This window comes from Perca flavescens, chromosome 2, assembly GCF_004354835.1.
Source record: "Perca flavescens isolate YP-PL-M2 chromosome 2, PFLA_1.0, whole genome shotgun sequence".
Lineage (NCBI taxonomy): Eukaryota > Metazoa > Chordata > Actinopteri > Perciformes > Percidae > Perca > Perca flavescens.
In genome coordinates this window covers 13,085,870-13,108,290 of record NC_041332.1, presented here as the reverse complement: position 1 = coordinate 13,108,290, position 22,421 = coordinate 13,085,870, and the positions used below count along the sequence as shown (strand labels likewise).

Below are 22,421 nucleotides of genomic sequence, written 5' to 3'. Positions count from 1 at the left end.
TACAGTACATGTCTAGATCATTAAAACTGAGGTGAGAGATTGTGGCTTGTCTTTGTGAATTATTGTTAGACAGTAGTAATAGTAGTGTAATGCCATCAGGTACCCTGTACATGCAGTACACCCCCTGCTCAGTGAAACCGCAGCCATATTAGTCTTTGCGTGTAAAATGTGTACGTACAGTGTGTTTGTGTGCATGCATGCATGCATGTGGTGTGGGTGAACACATTCCAAACATGTCACATTGTGTGTTTGGTATGAGCAGGCATCCCCGACGCTCAGATTAACAGAAGCCACACACATATTTTAAGTGTATTCCACGTTCCGACCCACACAGACTCATTACAGCCACTGTGAGAGAACACTATCAGGTAGTGGCCTTTATATATTAATAGGTACTTGTATAATATATTTATAAAAGGCACTTATGATATATTAATACAATTGCAGGGTAGGGGAGAGATAGAACATAAGTCCACATCCTTCTGAATTATACAGCGACGAGAGGTTACACATGTCAAACTCAAAGGGAGGAAGTGAGTCTCTGTTTATGGCTGTGCAAAAACAAATGGGGATTGAAGGGATTTGTGTGTGTGTGTGTGTGTGTGTGGGCGCGTGCATCCATGTGTGTGACTGACATTCTCGTTAGCTCAGTATCAATGGGTCAGGGAGGTTAACAGACGCTGGCGGCTGAGGAGACAGACTAATTACCAGCAGGTTATTGGTTCAACTCCCGCAAGACCCATCCATGTGTTCGTGAGTGTGAGTGTGTGTGTTTGTGTGTGTGTGTGTGTGTGTGTGTGTGTGTGTGTGTGTGTGAAGGTACAGTAGTTGCTCTAACATTCTCTAAGCTCATCCATTAATTAATATGATCATGTCAGCTCAGAAAAGAAAACATCATTCTCATTTCCCCTTGCTCCTCCTCCGCCTCGTTCACTGCCGTCCTTGCTTCTTCTTGGTGGAGTGAGACCCTCCCTCCCCCTCTAACATCTCTCTTCGTTTCACTCTCTCTTTCTCTCTGCCCCCCTTATTTTCTGACTTCATACTCACTTGAATATTAAAACATAAAACCATACACAGCTAAAACTGAAATGCGTTTTATATCTCTGTATCATCTGATTAAATTAAGGAGATTTAAAAGTCACACATCCATGATTGTTTAGGCACAAGGGGACATGTCTTTTTATTATGCTTTCAGTGTGTGTGTGTGTGTGTGTGTGTGTGTGTGTGTGTATATATATATATATATATATATATGTGTGTGTGTGTGTGTGTGTGTGTGTGATCTGTTAATATTTTCACTCCTGTTATCTCTGCTAGCACCTGTAGTCTTCAGCATAGAGCGACACTGAGATTGGCTTTCCATTCCTTCTCCTTTTTTAAGCCAACTGTTTTTGAAAGAGAGTTATGATGCACTAACATTTTTATAATCAAATGTCTGGGCATTCTTTATTGCTTTCATGAATATATCTTTTGTGCTTTCTTTGTTATTAACACGGCGGGGATGCACAAATATCCACGGGGGATGGCCAAATGTCTGGAGAATTTATTTTATAATAGATGTGGTGAGATATATTTGCTGTGGTGCAGATCAAGTACAGAATAAAATATCACAATAAAGATTTCACCCACTGGAACTAATCCTAGTCCAGACCCAAGAATCAACCTGGGTGTCAGAGCCAATGTTATTTCACCACACATTTCTAATAGAAAAACAAAACATAGGTAACAAATATCAGACTAATGAAAAGTCTTGGTACTCTGTCACTGACTCATCTATGAAACACTCACACTTGTACACACTCGTATCTAGGGAAATATTCTTATTCACTTTCCTGCCAAAAGTTAAATAAGGACATTGACATTGTACATATTTACTGTACAGACATGATACCACTCTCATGTCTGGACAGTAAATATGTACAGTAGCTACCACCTTAGCATAGCTAAGATTGGAAACAAGGGGAAACAGCGAAGCCTGGCTCTGTCTGAAGGTAAAAAAGAAAAGCTCAGAAACTAACACTATATATTTAATTTGTTTGGTTTTCAGTGAGCTGCCACACTCTCCTCGCTCCCTGACGGCCCGTCTCAATGACTCTGACTCCCGCTCCGTCCTCCTGTCCTGGCTACGCCCCTTTGATGGGAACTCCCCACTTCTGCACTACCTGCTGGAGCTCTCTGAGAACAGTATGTGTGTGTGTGTGTGTGTGTGTGTGTGTGTGTGTGTGTGTGTGTGTGTGTGTGTGTGTGCGCATACTTTATAGTCCCTGGGCGACAAACAGCTGTTCACTTGCTGTCTACCAGGCAATGACACGCACTCATTTACAAGAGGCAGACATAAGGAGAATGGTGTTGCTGCGTACATGTACATCCAGGTTCCCTATAAATAAACTCTTACTTTCTTACCTTACCCTCTATCACTCTCTCTCTCTCTTTGTCTCTTACCCTCTCTCTACCACAGATGTTTTAACAGAAGGCCGACTCTCTGTCAAATGAGAAAACGAGTGAGAGAGGAGAGGGGGATTGAGAAATAGAATGACAGGAGAAACAGAGTGGAGGGTGATGGCTGTAGAAACGCTGTAGAATAGCTGTTGCTCCTTCTGTAGGCTAATGGGACGGGTTGGTGAACACTACATGCAGAGCCAAGCACTTGGCACGTGACTGTAAGAGCTGGACTGAAGGACAAATGTTAATGTAGTTTGCCATTTTAAGTAATCTTCATTCTGATATCTTTTAGGGAGCCAGCAGGAATGTGACTTCAAGTTTCCTGCTGTCACCATTTCAACAGCTGCTCTGTATCAAAAATACTTGTAAAGACTGAATCCAGACAGTCGGGAATGGACGAGAGTTTTGTGCACACTGATTACCAGCTGTGTGTGTGTGTGTGTGTGTGTGTGTGTGTGTGTGTGTGTGTGTGTGTGTGTGTGTGTGTGTGTGTGTGTGTGTGTTTTATAGAGAGAATGGGCCATCAAAAATACAATGTAATTTGTTGTCAGACGATGGCTATAATACACTCGCTGGGCTGGCTTTAAATTGCACTCACACTATCCTTCTCACTTACACAGCTACGCATGTGGCTTGTGCGGTGATAATAGTGAATCTGTCTGTGTTATCTTCACAAGAAAGACAACAAGCTGGCAACAATATACAGAAGCATCTGTGTTACTTTATTAATCACTCTCATCCCTCCAAACTTCAGTTATTATTGTGTCCGGTGATACTTTCTTTCCCTTTATAATTCTCCCTCTTACCCCCTTCCTTTCTACCTTCCCTCTTTGCTTCTTTTATCTCCTCCTCCTATTCCTTTTCTTTTGATTTATGGGTCCTGAGTGTCCCCATGTCTGTGTTTGTCCTGCCTCAGCCAGATATTATCAGCCTCTAATCTTGGTGTCCTCTGTCTAGACTCACCGTGGAAGGTCTACCTATCAGAGGTCGATCCTGTGGTGACTGAGGTATCAGTGGGCGGGCTCACACCTGCCAGGACCTATCAGTTCAGGCTTTGTGCTGTCAATCAAGTGGGCAGGGGTCAGTACAGCGCTGAGACGCAGAGGTAAGACACATTCACACATCTTGGACACTCTCACCACTACAAGCTTTATTAAACACACACTTTTCACAATACTTGTGTAGCCACGCTACCATTTCACTAATGGTTTCCAAAAAAACATTAAACCTTTTTATTTTAATGTAGAACAGGCTGTGATGTGTGAGAAATAGATTTTTTTACCCGGTTCCACCTCTGTGTAATAGACTTGGTCACACTGCCTTACACAAACTGTATGTTTGTGTATCTAAGGGTGTGTGTTTGTGTGATAGTGTGTATGTCACCATGAGCATACATAGGGCAATGGGATTCAGAGTGTGGATGAAATCCGGATGGATTCCAACAAGGTGAGGACTAACAAAGCGTCCTATTTTGTTTAGAATCCATTTCCTTTCCAATGAGCAATTCATATTCATCACATCCTTGCTGTAGATGTCTATGTGACGAGTGTGTGTATGTGTGTGTATTTCCCTGCCAGTCTCCTCCCGTTGCACGTAGTGAACTAAACAGCAAAAATGATGAAATTAACTGTTCTGCATGTCTGTGTATGTAAAAAAAAAAAAAGTAAAAAAAAGTCAATAGAAAACCTGAAAAGTAAATAGATTGCTATGCAGTGTGTGTGCGTGTGTGTGTGTGGGGGGGGGGGGGGTAATGTTTATATGTTTGTATGTTTATCCCAACAGAAAACACTAATGGGGGTAATTATGATGCCTAGCATTGATGGAACTGGATAGAGTGAAATAGGGTTGAGGAGGAGGTGCGGCAGCCCTGCTAACAGTTTTGCCCCTGAATACACACATACACCAAATCTCTGACGCTCACACACAATACAGCAGATGTGGCCCTGTATTAGAAAGTAGACACACACAAACATGTTTTGTTTTTTTCTGGCTGAAGAGAGTGACCACAGGCAGAAGCCAGTTGTGGGTCTGCCAAATAAACGCTCAATAACAACAGCAGCTGTGAACGCTGCCATCACACATTCACACACCTCAGATTACCATCTCCATTCAGTTTCCCTCTGTTCAGCTTGTACTTCCTCTATTTTTTTTCCTCCTGAATCTTTCCATCTTCTCCTTTTATTCATAATCCTTCTCATTTATCCCTTTCAGCTTATTGTCTGTCATTACTCTTCTTCCTGTTCATCTCTTCTTCTTCTTCTTCTTCTTCTTCTTCTTCTTCTTCTTCTTCTTCTTCTTCTTCTTCTTCTTCTTCTTCTCCTGCACGTACCAGTGTATTGTTTGTGTCTAACCCAGTCCACAGTCCAAAGTTGGTTGTTAGAGGCTCTGGAAAATAGAATGCATTGATCCTCGCTAAATGAAAGACTGGCAGACAGACAAGTCATCACTTGTCAGTGTATCAGTGTCTCCTCTTCAGTGTTTGTCTCATACGTAACCACACACACTTTGCTTTTCATCTGCGGGATGTTTTCCTAGATAAGACACGCACATTAGCAGTTGCAGATGCCAAGGCACGTGCTTCACTTGACACACAGGGAGAGTGAGGCAGGGGAAAATGTCCTGCAGAAGCTTAGAGCTCCAAATGAGAAGGATGACAAAATGCAGTAATGTCGGCAGAGTGACGGAACGGGATAGAGAGTGAAGAAGAAGCTTGTAATATTGATGACGAAAAGCCCTTATTAAAGTTTGAACTTCCAGCTGCTTCTGCACTCTCCCATTTTGTTCTTGTCCTGATTAGGATCTTTATCATAACAGCATTCATTCATACATTCATACATTCTTTTTCTTTTTCTCTCTGCTCCCCCACCATTACCGTGCCTCACTTCCTTCTGTTAGAAAAGAGTGCACAGGGGTGCTGTGGCGCTAGGAAAAAGTGTCCTGGGAGATGGACAACCACTAAGAAAATATGAATGAATGTGATCAAAGCGGAAAAACATTAGCTTTTAATGCAGAAACTCTCTTGGAGAAATTAGTTATACCATCTGGAGTGTCACACACAGTTGTTCATGCGTGACCTACACTCACACTATTACCATCTTTAAAGAGGAAAGACAGATTATGCATTAATGCCTTGAACTCCGGGCATCATTAGAAGTTTAAAGCATCTGTCTCAATTTTCTTTGCCTTTGCTCTTATTTTTATTGCAGCTGTTCAGTCAGAAATCAGAACGGATCAGACTTTAACACTGGATGTGTGATTAACTACTCTCTCACTTTTTCTCTTGGTGACGCACACACTAATAGCCACTCGATGTAAAAACTTAATGCTGTAGCAGCTTTGTGAGATTTAAAGATTTTCAGGAGATTTGTCCTGTGCTTACCAGCATGTCAATCTTGAATTATATATCTGTGTTTAACTGTGGCCGCATCTACGTTGAAGGTGCCTATAGCATAGTGAGTGATTTATTTGCTTATGGAGCGGAAACATCCAGACGATTAAACTTGCTCTCTCACTCACTGATGAAAGTTCTGCCAGATGAGGAAGAGCTGGTCCATTAAAATGGCCGCAATTACAGACATTTCTTCAGCTTGCTCTTTTCGTCGCACTCCTCACACAGAAAATGTAGCCCGAAATACAATTAAGGCTCAGTCATTTCATCTTAATCTTGCGATAAGGCAGAGTCAAACTAACACAAGAATGAGACAAATCTGGTCATGTCTAATGCACATTTCTGCAATTCCTTTTGCTTTTCGTAATGAATTAGACATTAACTGATTATTATTGAAGTTATTGGAGGTCAATATGATACATTCACAAAACAAAAAAGTTTTTTTTGTACCTTGCCATAGATGGAAATGCAACTGTAACATATGAGGTGGTTGGATTACACAATGAGAAGACAAAGCAGAATGAAGACGAATAGATTTCTATAGCAGCTCTTCACTGTTCTCCAACCTTCGTCAGCTTCCTTGTTCCCCACTTGTCACTAAACTAACCAATCAGAAGCTATGAGGACTTAGATTGCAGGACATAAATGTGAGGAACACCACAGATTTTCAGTTTTAAAGTTACTTATGAAAACATTCAAGATGTCTCCTACCTTAAACCCCACTCGTGTCAATGCAAGGACATTTAAAAAAAAAAAATACAGGTTTAATAAAAAAAGGATTATATAAAAACTACTACATTTTATAATAGTGGTCTTGTTTGGTTTTTTTTACCATTCATTGGATTTATTTAATTAACCTACAAAATAGCAAGGTCAGCCTTTATTTTCATTCCACTGAATAGACCAGCATCTGTCCAAGTGATCTTAGTTTCATGACGTGCCAAAAATTAAACAGAAATTACCAATAAGGGGTAAAAGAAGGTAAGGATCAATTAACAGCAATTATAGCTCAAGGTGCTATTTTATAAGTTTTTTTGTTTTTTTAAACAAAATGATTGTTATAGTCAGACATTGAGAACTCAACCAGGCATGCTGTTAACATCAAACAAAACCATGATGGAAACGTTACACTTCCCTTAGCCAAAGTAATTTGACCTAAACACACCCGAAAACTTAACCTAGTAGGTGCTAAATGCTAATGTCAGCATGCTAACATGCGGATGATCAACAGGTATAATTTGTAGCAAGTTCACCATCACAGTTTTGCATCTAAGCATTTCATGATATAACATTTGCTAATTAGTACTAAACAGAAGGTACAGCTGAGGCTGATGGGAATGCCATTAGTTCTGCAGGTCATCAATTTAGTCATAAACTAGTATTTAAGTATTGGACCTATTAAAATTCTGATCCGATGATCGCATTAGAGAAAAATTGAAGGGAGCATCAAAGTTGTTACAGTTCAACCTGAGGGGAACATGAATGTTTGTAATTTCACGGTAATCCATCTAATCGTTGTTGAGACATTTCACTCATAACCACAAATGTCAATCTCCTGGTGGCACTAGAGAAAAAGTCAGGTGGTCACCAAAGTCAATAGGACTCAGTCTGAATGTCTGTATAAAATGTCGTATTAATCCATCCAATAGTTGTTGAGATATTTCAGTCTCGACCAAAGTGGTGGAACGACCGACCAGCTATGCCGGTAGCATGGCTAAATGCAAATGTTGTTAATACGGTTTAGAAAACCTGGGAAACAGCTTCTGCAAGAATATTGTTGTTTATTTTCAGCAACACTTGAGGGTAATCAGCTGTGACTGGCTGTTAGCTCCATTGATTACTTATTGTTTGTGAAAGCTCTAATCAGCCTTAAATTAGACAAACCGATACACTGACAGACTTCACACACACACACACACACACACACACACACACACACACACACATACCGGTAAACACTGAAAGCATAATAAAAGACATGTCCCCTTGTGCCTAAACTGCATTTCCTATTCATAAGCGCATTCATTTTCTAAACAATCATGGATGTGTGACTTTTAGATCTCCTTAATTTAATCAGATGATACAGAGTTAAAACACATTTCCGTTTTAGCTGTGTGGTTTTATGTTTTAATATTCAAGTGAGTATGAAGTCAGAAAATAAGGGGGGCAGAGAGAAAGAGAGAGTGAAACGAAGAGAGATGTTAGAGGGGGAGGGAGGGTCTCACTCCACCAAGAAGAAGCAAGGACGGCAGTGAACGAGGCAGAGGAGGAGCAAGGGGAAATGAGAATGATGTTTTCTTTTCTGAGCTGACATGATCATATTAATTAATGGATGAGCTTAGAGAATGTTAGAGCAACTACTGTACCTTCACACACACACACACACACACACACACACACACACACACACACACACACACACACAGGAGCAGGTAAAGCTGTGATTAGTATTTGCTGTGTGTGTGTGTGTGTGTGTGTGTGTGTGTTGTCAAAAACAACTGTTTGATTCAATGTTTTGTCTTTTTATTTTATATTTTTTACAAAGGTTTTATTCAAAATCTGCATTATTTATGTTCTGCACAGCAAACTACAATAATAACAGAGCATCTAGTGTTACATTTGATCTGTTTTGGAACACTGTTGCTGGCATGCAGTAAAAAGTGCAATTGCCCAATCATTCCAAATCCATTTTTTTTATGTAATGTGAGAAACATAAAGCACATATACAGTAGCAAATGTGTGTGGCTGGTTTTGATCGATTGTGAGAATATGCACAAAGTTTCTCTTTTTCCGCGACAGAATCTCTTTCGTCTGTCAGCCTCCTTCATTTGTGCAGCTTTTAGCCTCAGGCCAAACGGCACAACATTTAAAGCAGACAAGACTTGTGTCAAACAAGAAGAAAATAATCTCATCTATTCAACTGGTTCTACCCAATCATGTCACATCTGGTTTCTCTCTCTTCCTTTTTATTCATGTTGCCCTCTGCTCATTTCTCTCTATTTTCTGCTTGGACTGGATTTAAATTTTACTATCCTGTGTCCTGAATAGAGGCAGATTTAATATCCCGGTAACACCATTAAATTTGAGAGTTGGTGTATATATGGATTTAGTGAGAAAGCCAGTGGGCATTAAACTGTGGAGAATGACACAGATAGAACTTTTACTAATTCCCACAGCATAGGAACTCACAAAATACATGCCCCACACGCACACTTTCCCTCACACACTAGAAAACCTGTAAATCTCCTGCAGGAAATGTCCTCTTTTCTTTCATAACAAGGGACAGAGAAAGTGTGTCACGCAGCGTTCAGACAAAGTTACGGGCTGTGCTTGATTTGTCTGGTTGCAGTACGTGTATGGCTGTTGGTATGAAGGTACAGTATGTATGTGCTTTGGGTGGATGTGAAGTGGTGTATGAATAGGTCGGTTGGGGTTTGTATATTTAATCTCTGGTGTGAAGTTGATGTCCTCATACTGAACCCACTGTGTGAAATATTTACCCGTAAATGGTTGGGAGGGAATTAAGGCAATTCTCAAGGAGTTTCTGCTATCGAGTACAAGTGTGTCTCTGTGCATTTGTGTGTATTTTACTTGCAGTCAAACAGTGAATGACCGCATCTGTTCAGTACTGTATGGGTGTGTGGGTATTTGTGTAGCATGAGTTTATGTCTGTGCATTAATGTGCATCATCAATTTCAGTCAAAAGCAGTGGCATAGTTATATATATCCCCCATTTCCAGGCGGATACACTAATGCCCATCTCATTCACACAAGGCCGATTAGCCTATGTGTGTGTATGAGTGTGTAAATGTGTATGCCTGCAGCACCTGGTGCTGTCTGACAGTGCCTAACCTAATGGAAGTAAAGCACAGCTGTAAAACCACTGGCCTGTGCCATATATCCGCCTGCGCAAGTCTCTAGCTAACAGCTTTCACACCCTAACTTTCACACAAACACACACATATAGATGTTCATACACATTTATAGGCACATACAGATTCAGACACACAAATACAGACAGCCATACCACAGCTAATGGCTCAATAGCTCATAGAGAATCATTCAGGGGACATGGGGCACATAGGGGAAGTGTGTGTGTGAGGCATGTAAATCTCCAGACATAATCCATGGAAGGGAAAAGACCATTGGATGTAGCAGTCTGTCTTAAGCTGGGAGAAATTTGTTTGTGTGTGTGTGTGTGTGTGTGTTAACACATATGGCTCTGATTACGTTAGCTGAGCTGCTTACAGTAAAGCCAGAGGCTGACCAGCTCAGCCTGGGTGCTTTACCATCCATGAGAGGGCTGGGAGCTTTAATCACGGGTGGGGCATGGAGGGGAGGGGAGGGGGGGGGGGGGTTTACAGCGTTGAAGAGGAGGAAAGGAGATGAGTAAAAGGTAGAAGGATGAAATAATTGAGGCCAAAGGACATGATGGACAAAAGGTGAAAGTTTGCAGATGGGAGAGAAAAAAGTAGAGAAGGGGGTCAAAGTGTCGAATGGAAAGATGGGAAAAAGGTTTGGAGAGACAGAAGAGAGTTGAAGAGGGCAGAGAGAGCGTGGGATCATACTATCTATCGAGAAATAAAAAGACGAGCTCTTTGCTCATTCTCAGCTAATAGTGACAGTATCTATTGCTGTCATACTGTATACTGTAGATGGTCTACTGGGGATATTTTGGTAGGGTTGGGGTTAAAAAAAAGAAAATGCCCAGACAAAGATTGCCGGTGTATCAATGTGACATTACTAGAAACACCTGAAGTCAAAAGGAGAGATTTAACATCAATCTGCATATACAGACAGCACATGCCTGTTTACACAGTCAACTTATACCGAGTTCATGAACGCTTTCATATTTGTTGTTTTAAACACCCAGTGTCAGCTCGATCATTCCCAGGAGAAATCCTCCGGCGCACTGGAAGTGATGCGTTAAACGTTTCCATCAGCAGCAGCGGCGGTTTGTTTGAAATAAATGAACAATATAGCCCGAGATGAAAAGCAAATGTGTTAAATGAATCTGCAAGATACACGTGGAGAACTAGAGATGAGAGAGATGAGCACAGAATTCAATAAGAATTCATCAGAGCTGCTTAAACTGTGAGATGATGCTCTATAATAAGTTGCAGCTCTGTCCCGTGTATCTCCATTGACAATCGTGATAATGTGTTTGTAGACGGTCTCACCCCCAGACTAGAAAAGATGAAGATACTTGGGAAAGAATTGCTGTTAAATTAATTTTTAGCCTGCTCACCTAATATTCTGCGCCGGCGCAAACTGTCGACATACGAGATATGTTGGACACTAGATGAAAGGCACAAATGATCTGCCTACACTTCTTTAGCCATACTGATATTCTCATTAGAAGATGCCTAATAAACTTAATCAAAAACATTTGTCGCTCTTGCTCTCTCTTTATTTTTGTGTGTGTGTGTGTGTGTGTGTGTGTGTGTGTGTGTGTGTGTGTGTGTGTGCGCCAGATTGATGCTGAGGGAGGAGGCACCCAGCGCTCCTCCAAAGAATATTGTGGCCAGTGGGCGGACAAACCAGTCCATCATGGTCCAGTGGCAGCCTCCGCCAGAACCCCAGCTCAACGGAGTCCTCCGAGGATACGTACTCAGGTATATACACGCACACAGAAACATACACACATACGTACAGTATTTGGCTTTATAACTCTGCTGTTAAAAAGCCTTCACTCTGAGTCTTTCAGGACTTTGGGAGCTCTGCACTGTATAGATTCCGTAAATTCCAGAAAATAAGCTGTCAAAAATGTTGATAATCTGCTACTCATTTAAGTAATTTATCAAGGAAAAAAATACCAAACATTTACTGATACCAGCTTTTCTAAAGTGAGGATTTGCTTCTACAGTATTTGCTGCTTTATACCAATGACATGTATAACATATCTTGGGTTATTTGGACTGTTAGACAGACAAAACAAGCAACTTCACATGGTCAGCTTGGAATCTGGAATAGTGTGACAGACATTTTGTACTATTTTCTGACATTTTTAAGATTTAACATCTGTAAAAACTACTGATTACTCAATACTGCAAAGAATTCATAGTTGCAGTCCTAGGATAGAAAAAAACCCTATGAAAATGTATATTGTAATCACCCTCTTTATCAGTACATAACTACTCATACATTCACACACAGACACAAGTGCTCTTTACAGCTCTGGCTGCCCTTGGTCCAGTGTCCTTCTACGTAAAGTGTGACACACTGAGTGTAATCAAACTGTCATCAGCTGCCTCACATGAAATTTGCATATAATTGCAGTCGAAGTTATCAGGTCTTTATCCTCGTTCCGTGGGTTTTCTCTCTCATGCACATTCATACATCTCCACTGTTATCATTTCAGCTCGATAGGACAGAGCGTCTACCTCCTCCTGCCTTCCCCTTTGGATTCTCATTCCTCCTCATTGTATCAACTGGCACATCCTCACTCTCTTTCTCCCACTTTTCACCCCCTCCCCTTCCGCTCCTCCCCCAGTGTAAGTGTCATTGTCATTGTGTCAGGTGGAGAGAGAGGAGAAAGGGGTTATCTCCTTCCCATTACAGAGATCCCCTGTCAGCCTCCAGCACCTCCTCCCTTTGTGTGTTTGTGTGTGTGTGTGTGTGTGTGTGTGTGTGTGTGGGTGTTTACAGTATGCATGTGTAATAGAGTGCTGACTCAGTCGGTGAAATGTTGGAATATCCTGTTACACCGAATAGGCGCCATATTAAAATGCTGACATGTGGATTATTTCTCCATTCAGATCCATCAGATATGTACAATACCTAAATGGTATTACACCTCCCTGTCTAGTCAGGTCATATATCCTTTTAAGTGGACATTTATATCACATGTAGTAAAGCGAAGGCCTTGAAGGTGCACTATTCAGAGATGTCTACCAGGCATTAAAGGTTTTTATTTTTTAGCGATTTTGACATGATTCAAGCTACTTATCAACAATAGAAATACTTTGGAATATAGTTTATCTGCCTGTCCGATGTCCAACATAAACAATACTGTGTTAAAGGGAATTTTTGGTTTATTATTTAATGTGGATTCAGGCGTATACAGTATGCACACTAGTATGCTTCTATATTATTATATTATTAAGCTATGTGCAACGTATTTCCAGGCTTGGCATGTATTTCTATGAGCACATTTGGTTATATTACGTTCATTCATGCTTCTAACGTTGCAAATGTTAGAAGCATGAATAAAAAAGAAATGTGCAATAAAAAATATGTAAAATAAATCTTTTTTTAAATAAAAAGAGCTGTGTTTTATGAAGCGAATGGAATGTGCATGTATGGTAAGAGTCTGTATCAGTGGGGGTTCCAGGCCTTATTGATGAGGCCAGCATCATACTTTCCTCACTTACAAACCAACATATTTACAAGTGTGTGTGTGTGTGTGTGTGTGTGTGTGTATCTGTATCTGTGTGTAGGTACCGTCTGGCAGGGCTGCCAGGGGACTACCAGGAGAAGAACATCAGCAGCCCAGAGACCAACTACTGTCTGCTGAAAGATCTGATCATCTGGACTCAATACCAGATCCAGGTGGCTGCCTTCACTGGAGCCGGCCTGGGCGTCTACAGCAGCCCTGTCACTGAGTACACTCTGCAGGGAGGTGAGTTAAGACACACACAAAGTTGTATTTCTCGCTCCTAGAGGGCAAAGCAAATGTACCAAGAAATCAGTCCATGCATACACACAGCTTAGTGAACTGAAAGTATTCCAGCATACAGTAAAAATATTAGTAGCATGATCTTTCAATGTACAAAGGAGACATATCATGCTTATTTTCAGGTTCATTCTTTTATTTTGGATTCCTACTGGAACATGTTTACATGCTTCAATGTTCAAAAATCAAATTATTCTCATACTGTCCGTCTGAATGTACCTGTATTCACACGCTCCGTTTTAGCACCTGTCCCTTTAAGCCCCCTTCACGAAAAGCCTAGTCTTCTCTGATTGTCTTGCAAGAAAAATATGGCACACCTTTGCAAAGGTACAGTTCTATATAGCTAGTTCTCAAGCTGTGGGTGAGTGTTTCCTGGTGGTCAAATAAAATCTATAAATAGAATAATAGTTAATAACTCGATGCTTAAAAGTTTGAGATGAGACGGCAATAATTCACCATACTCTCTGATTAATAGATTGTTGACAGTTCTTTAAGTCAACAAACCAAACCTTGGTCTCACCCATTGGAGGACATGCTGCTTCTTATGCACCCCCCACATTTAGATTTGGTGGTTATGCATATATAAATATGTGGAGCATTATTATCATGGACTCTGTGAGCTTGAGTAATAGACCTTAGCTGTAGATAGAAATCAAAGGATGTTGCTGGTAATTACTGTCTTCTTGAGATCTTCAAATGCTCTTTGACCTTTATTATTAATGATATGAAAGAGAATATGAAGTACGAAGGCCATAGGTTTCCCACCTACACAAACTTACTTTAAAAAAACTGGTCTGTGACTATGCCATTTCCAACACTTGCACACTAAAGAAAAACTTTAGCTTTACCTGCACAGACATTTGCTTTTTAATGTGGATAAATTTTGAACTGTGTGGACGTGTAGACTCCTAAAAACGTTTACACTACAGTACACCACAGACACATTTCTATAATGGTAGCAGGTTGCAATAGTGTATAGGTAAACAAATCCTCAACCATTTGTATGTTTGTGTGTAGTGACCAAACAAGAGTTAAGAGATAAAGGCAGCAGGGCCTCCGCAGGCTTGTAACATCACTTTCAGTGATAGGATGAGGACCTCAGCTTTGAGAGGAGCCAGTTAATGCATTTCAGACTTTTGTTAAAGTTGCCCCTGAGGCATCCCCTGAAAGGCATATCCACTTCAACCAACTGGGAGGAGACCCTAGGGGTGGCCCAGGACTTGCTGGAAGGATTACACCTCAGATCTGGCCAAGGAGCACCTCGGGGTGCTGCAGGGTTAGCTAGAGGAAGTTTGTGGGCCTCTATAAATATATTATAAGATACAGATATATATATATATATATATATATATATATATATATATATATATATATATATATATATATAGTGTTGACTGTAATAAACATGGCTGCACAGATGGAACACACTTTCAAGTCTTTCAAACATAAATCCATGCAGATGTATTGAAAGACGGACGAATGTAAGTGAACAAATTAAAGGTAGATGAGAGGAAGTGGTCGTGCGGGTAAATCTTCTTTAAACACGCGCTCTTCTCTTCCTGACTTTTATTTCATCAGTATATAATCAGTATTAAAGATGGACTGCGCTGCTCACACACATGCACATGTACATAAAACTCACAGTCATTATTACAAGAGTTCAGGACAGGTTTATAGACTCAGGAGAGGGAGTCAGGCTCATTAATTATTCTAATGTGGTTTAATGGGAGTGGCTGCAATGGATTGGACATTTTCTCTCTCTCACTATCTCTGAGAGGATGTGGTTGAACTCAGTCTAAGACTCTGATAACATTTCTCTTGTCCCGCTCTCTTACATACAGGCATACACGCATACTAAGTTTTCCCCAGAGGACAGAGTTTAGTGCTTTATCTGTAGCTGTGAGCTACAAGGGGTTAGAAGCCGATCCCCAGGAGAACAGTCAGCAGGGTTGGGGGGGGGGGCATCTTGAACATCAATTAATCTTTCATCCCCCTCTCTTTCTTCTCATCCTTTGGCTCTCTTTCTCTCTCTCTCACTATCTCTTCCCTTCCATTTTCACTAGTTTTTGTTCTGTTCACTCTCCTCTCTCAGTGTGTCTGTGTGTCGTCTGGCCTCTTTGGCTCAAATGTAACATGTAAAGGGCATTCCCATCATGCAACAGTGCATTATCACTCTGTGGCTCTCAAGCATCAGCATAAACCCCTTACAGTGTAATCACCATAACATGGGCCCACAGACACACATACTGTATGTATAAGAGCACACAAACATGCTCACACACATTTCACAGTCACACGCTGCTCTCCTTGACTTTAATGTCATCATGGACCCTCTTTCTCTCACTGGTTTGATGGATTCCATATAACGCATAAAGATTCTCATGTTGAGGCACATTCATACACTGACATGAAGGAAAAATAAGAAAAATAAACAAGAGACATTGGACCAATCTTGGAGTGGATGAAGTAAATCTGTGTCCCACTTGTGTGAGCCAAACACTACATGTTCAGCCCATGTTTACCAAATTTACCTCCCACCAGCCTCCTTTTTTTCAAATCTAACAAGTAACCCACATTTCATAGGGAAAGAAAACACTGTAATATACACAGTATATTCCACAACCTCTTATATCTCTTAGCACTCTGTTCTCCATCTCACTCTCTGGTGGATAATAGTTTCCTGGGCCAAGTTTATAAACGCTTCAAACATTGCTATTCTGCTATTTACTATATCAATTATTACTGCTCTGCTTTAGTTTGACTGCAAATTTTTATTATTCAACTTTTTGTTGTTGAATTTTTGAACCGATATTCAAATTTAAACAGAAAAGTCCTACAGTAGTTTATTACAGGTTGTTAGCGACATGGATGTTTGGATTTTTTTTTTTCTGTTCAACAAAGGATAAGTAATTCATACTAGTAATGCTGGTGCACCACACTTGTAAAGTAAATTAGCAAGTAAATACTTTTTCCATGGATACAATAATTATATTTCTATAAGTGAAAGGGGCACTCCACTGATTTAACACATGCTTCAGTTTACCTATCACAAGGAATACTATCCAGGCTGTGACCACAGTTGTACTGTATAGAGTCTTCTGTGGCTCTAAAGCAACATTTCCTAAATTTGAAGAATAAGCCTGATGATTTCACCAAGAATATTTGGGGCAATTTTCTTTTTTTAACAAAAGCACTTTGGGGTTTGAATGAAGTGGGCATTCAGTATGCACTTTTCTAAAAATGAAAAGACACTATGAAGTTGCATTTTGGGAATTGTAAGATCCAATATTTTTTAGCCTACCCATACCTGGGACTAAAAACCAGTATATCTCATCCTCTACTGTGGCGATTTTGACCATTATTTTTCTTTTTAAATCTGCCATAATCTTCATCTCATTATGTGTCTGATACATTGTCATTTTTAATCACTAAATCATGGCGTACTATGCAGTAACATCATTTAGGTAATAAAGGTGATGAGTGATGTGGCTACAGGACTGAACCAACAATTCCAGCGAGTCACCTTACTTTCTGTGGCCGCTGTCTGTCCTCCTGAGGTCACTGGCTGAGTCATTAATAATTATATTAACCATTTTAGCAGTCTTTATGAGCTCTCATTGTTCAGCACTAGTCACTGAAGGGGCAGTACCCTAATCTCACTTAGTCATTCCTAAACCGATACTATGCAAAACAGGTGAATGCAAAATACAATAGATGATGTGAATTTTATTGAGAAATTAGGTCATTTTTCAGCAGAGAATAGCAGTGTAGGTTTGGCATTTCACTTTTGCAAGCATAGCAGATATCTTTAATTAAAAAATGAACTGAATCTCAGTGTGAAATACTGAAATATGGTCCTGTATGATATATGTAAAGCCACTACTTGTTGAAAACGTAAAAGCAAAACCCTGAAAACTTTTTAATTCTGCAGCTTAGGGCTCCAAGTATACTGTATTTGAGTTTTTTTCCCAGTGTATTTAAACACTCATCCTCTTCCCTGTGGTGAACCCATTGCAGCTAAATATTAAGTGTGTGTGTCTGTGTGTTTAGTTCCCACAGCACCTCCGCAGGAAGTGGAAGTTTTAGCTATCAACTCGACTACCATCCGCTTCACATGGAACCCTCCGCCTCAGCAGTTTATTAATGGCATCAACCAGGGATACAAGGTAAGCCTCTGCGTGCGTGTGTGTGTGTGTGTGTGTGTGTGTGTGTGTGTGTGTGTGTGTGTGTGTGTGTGTGTGTGTGTGTGTGTGTGTGTGTGTATGTGTATGTGTGTGTGTGTGTGTGTGGGTGCAACACTTAGTAAAATACGGAAAGTTCACACATAATTGTAAAGTTCAATAAAAGTGAGGCCTTTGATATTTTTTTTCATATGTGCAGGATCTCACCAGTATTTTTCATGAGAAATTAAATTATTTTAATTGATGATATACAGAAAAAATCATGTAATGCATGACTTTTAAATGTTCAAAATGTCTTTACTCATCATCTTTTATCATCAAAAAAACCCTGTGAAGATACTAAAATTAAAATGATATTACAATATTTTAGTAATACTGAGGTATCTAGTCCAAGACCTTCAATCCATGGATCACTTCCAGCTGATTCTGAAAGAAATCAATAAAAATTTATCTGTAAATTCTGTGAAAAACCTATTAACCCCTTATTGGACTTTTAGCTCAAAGGTCATGTCCCAAAATGCACTGCCTTGCTCTTGTTTACCCATACGCTTAGCCCAGCCAAGTGAGGGATCAGCTCCAGGTAGAAATGAAATGAATGATAAAAAATGACTGATGGATGAAAAAAAGAAAGGATTAAATGGGAAAAGAGGAGAGGAGGTGTTGAGGAATATAGGGCGTGAGGGACCGAAGAGTAATAAGAGGTAATAATAAAGAAGCAGGATAATGGGGAGCAGGGGTGAGAGCGAAGGATTGCATAGTGTGAGTGATCCATACGTAGTAGTTCTGGTATGCGATGTATTCTTCACGTTATTGTGGCAACCAACCCCTAAGCAACTGATTACCATGGAAAAGAAAACGCATCTTATTCTTGCTGTGCGTCGTTGGGTCCATATGAATGTTTTAGAGGGTGTGAATGTTGGGTCTTTGTTGGTTGATAATTACTATACGCCTTCCCTTCTGTTTGATGTGGCTCTCTGATGCTCTCTCTGTATACCGGGCTTTACCACCTAGAATCAGTGGACCTTCTCGGTGCTGCTGCACATGCGGGTGTGCGTCTTTGAGTGTGTTGTGCTGGTTAGAGGACAGTAGATAATGATATTAATTAAAAAGAGGATATGAAGCAAAGCCTCATCTCGTCCCCCCACAGATCACTGACTGTATACAATACCCTTAATAATATAGCTCAAAACTGATTGTCGTGTGGGGGGTGGGGTGGGTGTAGAGCCACATTTACATGTCCTTGAAACTGTCTTATGACATACTATTTCTTATGGAGTGGAGTTTAAGCCAAGTTGACCTTACATAACGTTTTCTATCTATCTACAATAGATAGGTTTGCATTTGAATTCTCATGGTTATATAAAAGATGCATTGACAGTGAATTAGGCAGAAAGAATACACACAAAAAGTATGCACTTACTAGTTCAGTATACAGAAGCCTTTATGAAGACTTTTACCTTGAGGTACCACATGTGGCAGCTGAAAGATCAAAGTGTGTTTTCTCCTCTGTGTACTATCGTGTTGTTGTGTCATTGCTCAGGTCCCAGCTCTACTTGGGGACAGTACTGTACTGCATGTGTTCTTCAGCACACTTTGGGTTTCCATTGCAATCTGGTTCAAAATGCACATGTTACTATAGCAACAGCAGACCCAATCATCCCAGCACCCTTTGAAAGTGGACTATCATCAGATGCTTCGGGGTGCCAGATCAGCACTCTTTTACTGCACCCAAACTGCGCTGTGCTGATAATAAAGTACAATAGAAAACCTTATTTTACCATGACAGACTGAGTGCAGTGCAGCACCCTTTAGGCAGAGAGAAAAGCAGCCACTCAACTGTCCCTGGGTATCACAGACTTTTTCCTAGTAGGAGATCCCTGTGTTTTTGACTGGGTTGCTAGTGCATATTTTAGAGACAATATGAAGCACTGTGTACATTGGAACAGCATTTACAGTGTTAATCCTGAATTGTTCTTTTATTTTGGTGAATTTGACAACATGTTTCTGTAACACTAATTTCACCGATCTATTCAAAGCTAAATGTATAGTTATGAACACCCAAAAACCCAGCGTGGTTAACTAGCAAGAAGCATATTGACTGAATAAACAGTAAATACATATCAACATACAGCTTCAAATATGTCTTAGGCTGCTTCTGAAATAACTCCCTTGTTTACTCAATCACTCTATGACCTGTGAGGCTCCATAATGGCCCAGTCGCTGGGTCTCTCTCTCTCTCTCTCTCTGCTAGATTACATTCAATGAAACATTCACAGAGTTCCAAATGTTTATTCCATCACTGTCTGCATGTGGTAACTTCAGTGGAGCGTATGGTTAACATTAGGTGCTTGCTGTTGTAGGCTGCCCATGTAATAATAGGGATTCATACTGTACAGGGACAGTGGGGAGAAAATGAGCGTGGGTCATGCACCGTATGCCATCAGTGATACTGCATACAAAAACAATGCAACAGTGTTGGTTACTGTTCTGTTAGTGTTACATAATTTACTGTGCAGAGGATAAACCCAGAAGAAAGAGGAAATAGTCTATAATTCTAGAACACATTGAACAGCAGGTCACAAAGCTTCAAAGCTCAAAGCAGTTGAGACAGTTTGCAAAGCATTGAGAGCACAGAGTAGTAAGACGTTTTGTTTCTTTATTTACATAAATAAAAAAAAAACTAAAAGATACAATATACTGTATAATTAGCCAATGCATGTGAAGGAGAATTGCCTAAAAACCTTCAAGGGGTTTAAAACGTGGCATTCTCCATGCTGCATATTACAGGAAATAATCACATCAATGGATTGTACACAATTTGTATGTATCTATTGATCATTTTACACACACATCAAGAACACTGATTCATAATACATGCAAGTATACACAAACACCATCATTAACAGATTACATTCATGTGACATGGCCTTAAGTCTTCACAAAACAAGAAAGACAAAGAAGAAAATAAACGCACATAGAAAAAGAAAAAAAGAATCATAAAAGGCCTTTAAACTTGTATGACAAAGGAAAATATTGGTTGGTTATATAGGCAATCCGCATGGCAAATATTAGTTGGTTAGAAGAAGTAATTCCAGGCCTCTTTTAAACAAAAAATGTAAAGGCAGAGAAATTCCAAATTGTGGACCCTCAGTAGAGTATACTAAACTGAGATCGGAAAGTACGGTAAAGAGGAAGTCTAAGGCGACAAGAGCTAAGTGTGGAATAAGAATTAAATTGATGATTGTATGCAAATGTGTCATGAAAAGAAGGCCGAAGGGATCTTTTCATGGAACTACAAACAGATGAACCAATCTGGAGATGGTTCACTTGATAACACTGAGGACACCTGTTTGAAGAAATACGTAGAGGCTGAGAGGAATGTCTTCGATGTACACAACTTATTATTCTTAGTGCTCGTTTCTGAAGACAGTAATGTGCCTACAGATCAGAGTTTTTGGTGTTATCAAATACAGATATAAAAAAAAAAGATTTGCTTTGTACCCCAACAGCAATGCAGTGATAATGAATCTATGTACATATCTCACCAACAACATGCCATTATTTTGAATTCTATAAGTATATGCAGCTTGTGTGTAAGCAGTATTGTGGATTTTTGCATTTACTCACCACTAACCCTTTGCACTGCTTAATTCTGATGAAAACGTGGCGCTAACTTCACATCTTAGCCAGTTATTGTTTAACCAGGAACTACAGTATAAATAAGGTACCATATCACAGTTTTTCGCCCAAGGCTTATCTCTCATTATGAATATGTAAGTGTATGCTTTTGCACTGTTTGTTTTTGCGTATAAAGCAATAACACAAACCAAACTGCTGTGGTTCTGAATATAAATCAAGTATCACAATAGAGAAAATTAACTTTTCATTAGACTGATAATCAAACTTAGTGTTTGTCCTCAGATGCTGTTATGACTGCTAATAGCCTGCAGGCAGGAATTTATGTTAAGTGCTACATTCATACGTAAATAAATGTTTGGAATGCAGATAACTTTTTTAGGGAATGACATATGAATATCGTTTTGCCATTTTAACACATTTGTAAATAGCACTTGGCAGTTTCAAACTTTAATGACAGAAAACTCCTGGGTATCAGTCGGATTCAAAAAGAGATTCACCATAGCCCATACTGTGGTACAAATAAGTTTGGTTTCATAACTGCAGTCTCAATAACAATATTTGGATTTGGTAGCCTGAAACTAATACTGATTGATTAAAATAATAACAAAACAAAACATAATAGAAATATACAACAAACAAATAACTGTGATGGACATTTTAGGTGTTGTGGTGACGTGCTGGAGGAAAGAAGATTCCATAGACGTTATTGGGAACCTAGATCTCACCAGTAACCTTCTTTTCAATTCACACAGCTGCTGGTCTGGCCAGAGCAGTCTCCAGAGGATAATATTGTGGTAACCATCACCCCAGACTACCCCAGTTCACGCCACACAGGATTAGTCAGCGGACTCAAGAAATTTACCTGGTACTTTGGCTCCACCCTCTGCTTCACAACACCTGGAGATGGCCCCCGCAGCCTGCCCACCCTGCTGCAGACACATGAGGACAGTGAGTACACACACACCACACACACACACACACACACTTCAAGGTGAATAAAGCCAGAACAGAACACAAAAAACACTATCAGTCTCTCCTATGAATAATAATGAAGTGTATTGACTTGCTCTGTGTTCAGTCCAGCTGTTTCCATCAG

At 40.0% G+C, this 22,421-nt stretch overlaps 1 protein-coding gene across 3 annotated transcripts in view; it reads left to right on the top strand.

Annotated features, from left to right (window-relative positions):
* sdk1a (sidekick cell adhesion molecule 1a) overlaps positions 1-22,421 on the top strand; it is a 252,184-nt gene that overhangs the window by 174,766 nt on the left and 54,997 nt on the right. For all 3 annotated transcript variants that reach the window (XM_028594450.1, XM_028594442.1, XM_028594455.1), the window contains 6 exons: positions 2,048-2,184; positions 3,400-3,547; positions 11,305-11,445; positions 13,270-13,451; positions 17,556-17,671; positions 22,078-22,273. In XM_028594450.1, coding sequence (XP_028450251.1) covers positions 2,048-2,184; positions 3,400-3,547; positions 11,305-11,445; positions 13,270-13,451; positions 17,556-17,671; positions 22,078-22,273 — 920 coding nt within the window. The remainder of the gene's footprint in view (positions 1-2,047; positions 2,185-3,399; positions 3,548-11,304; positions 11,446-13,269; positions 13,452-17,555; positions 17,672-22,077; positions 22,274-22,421) is intronic.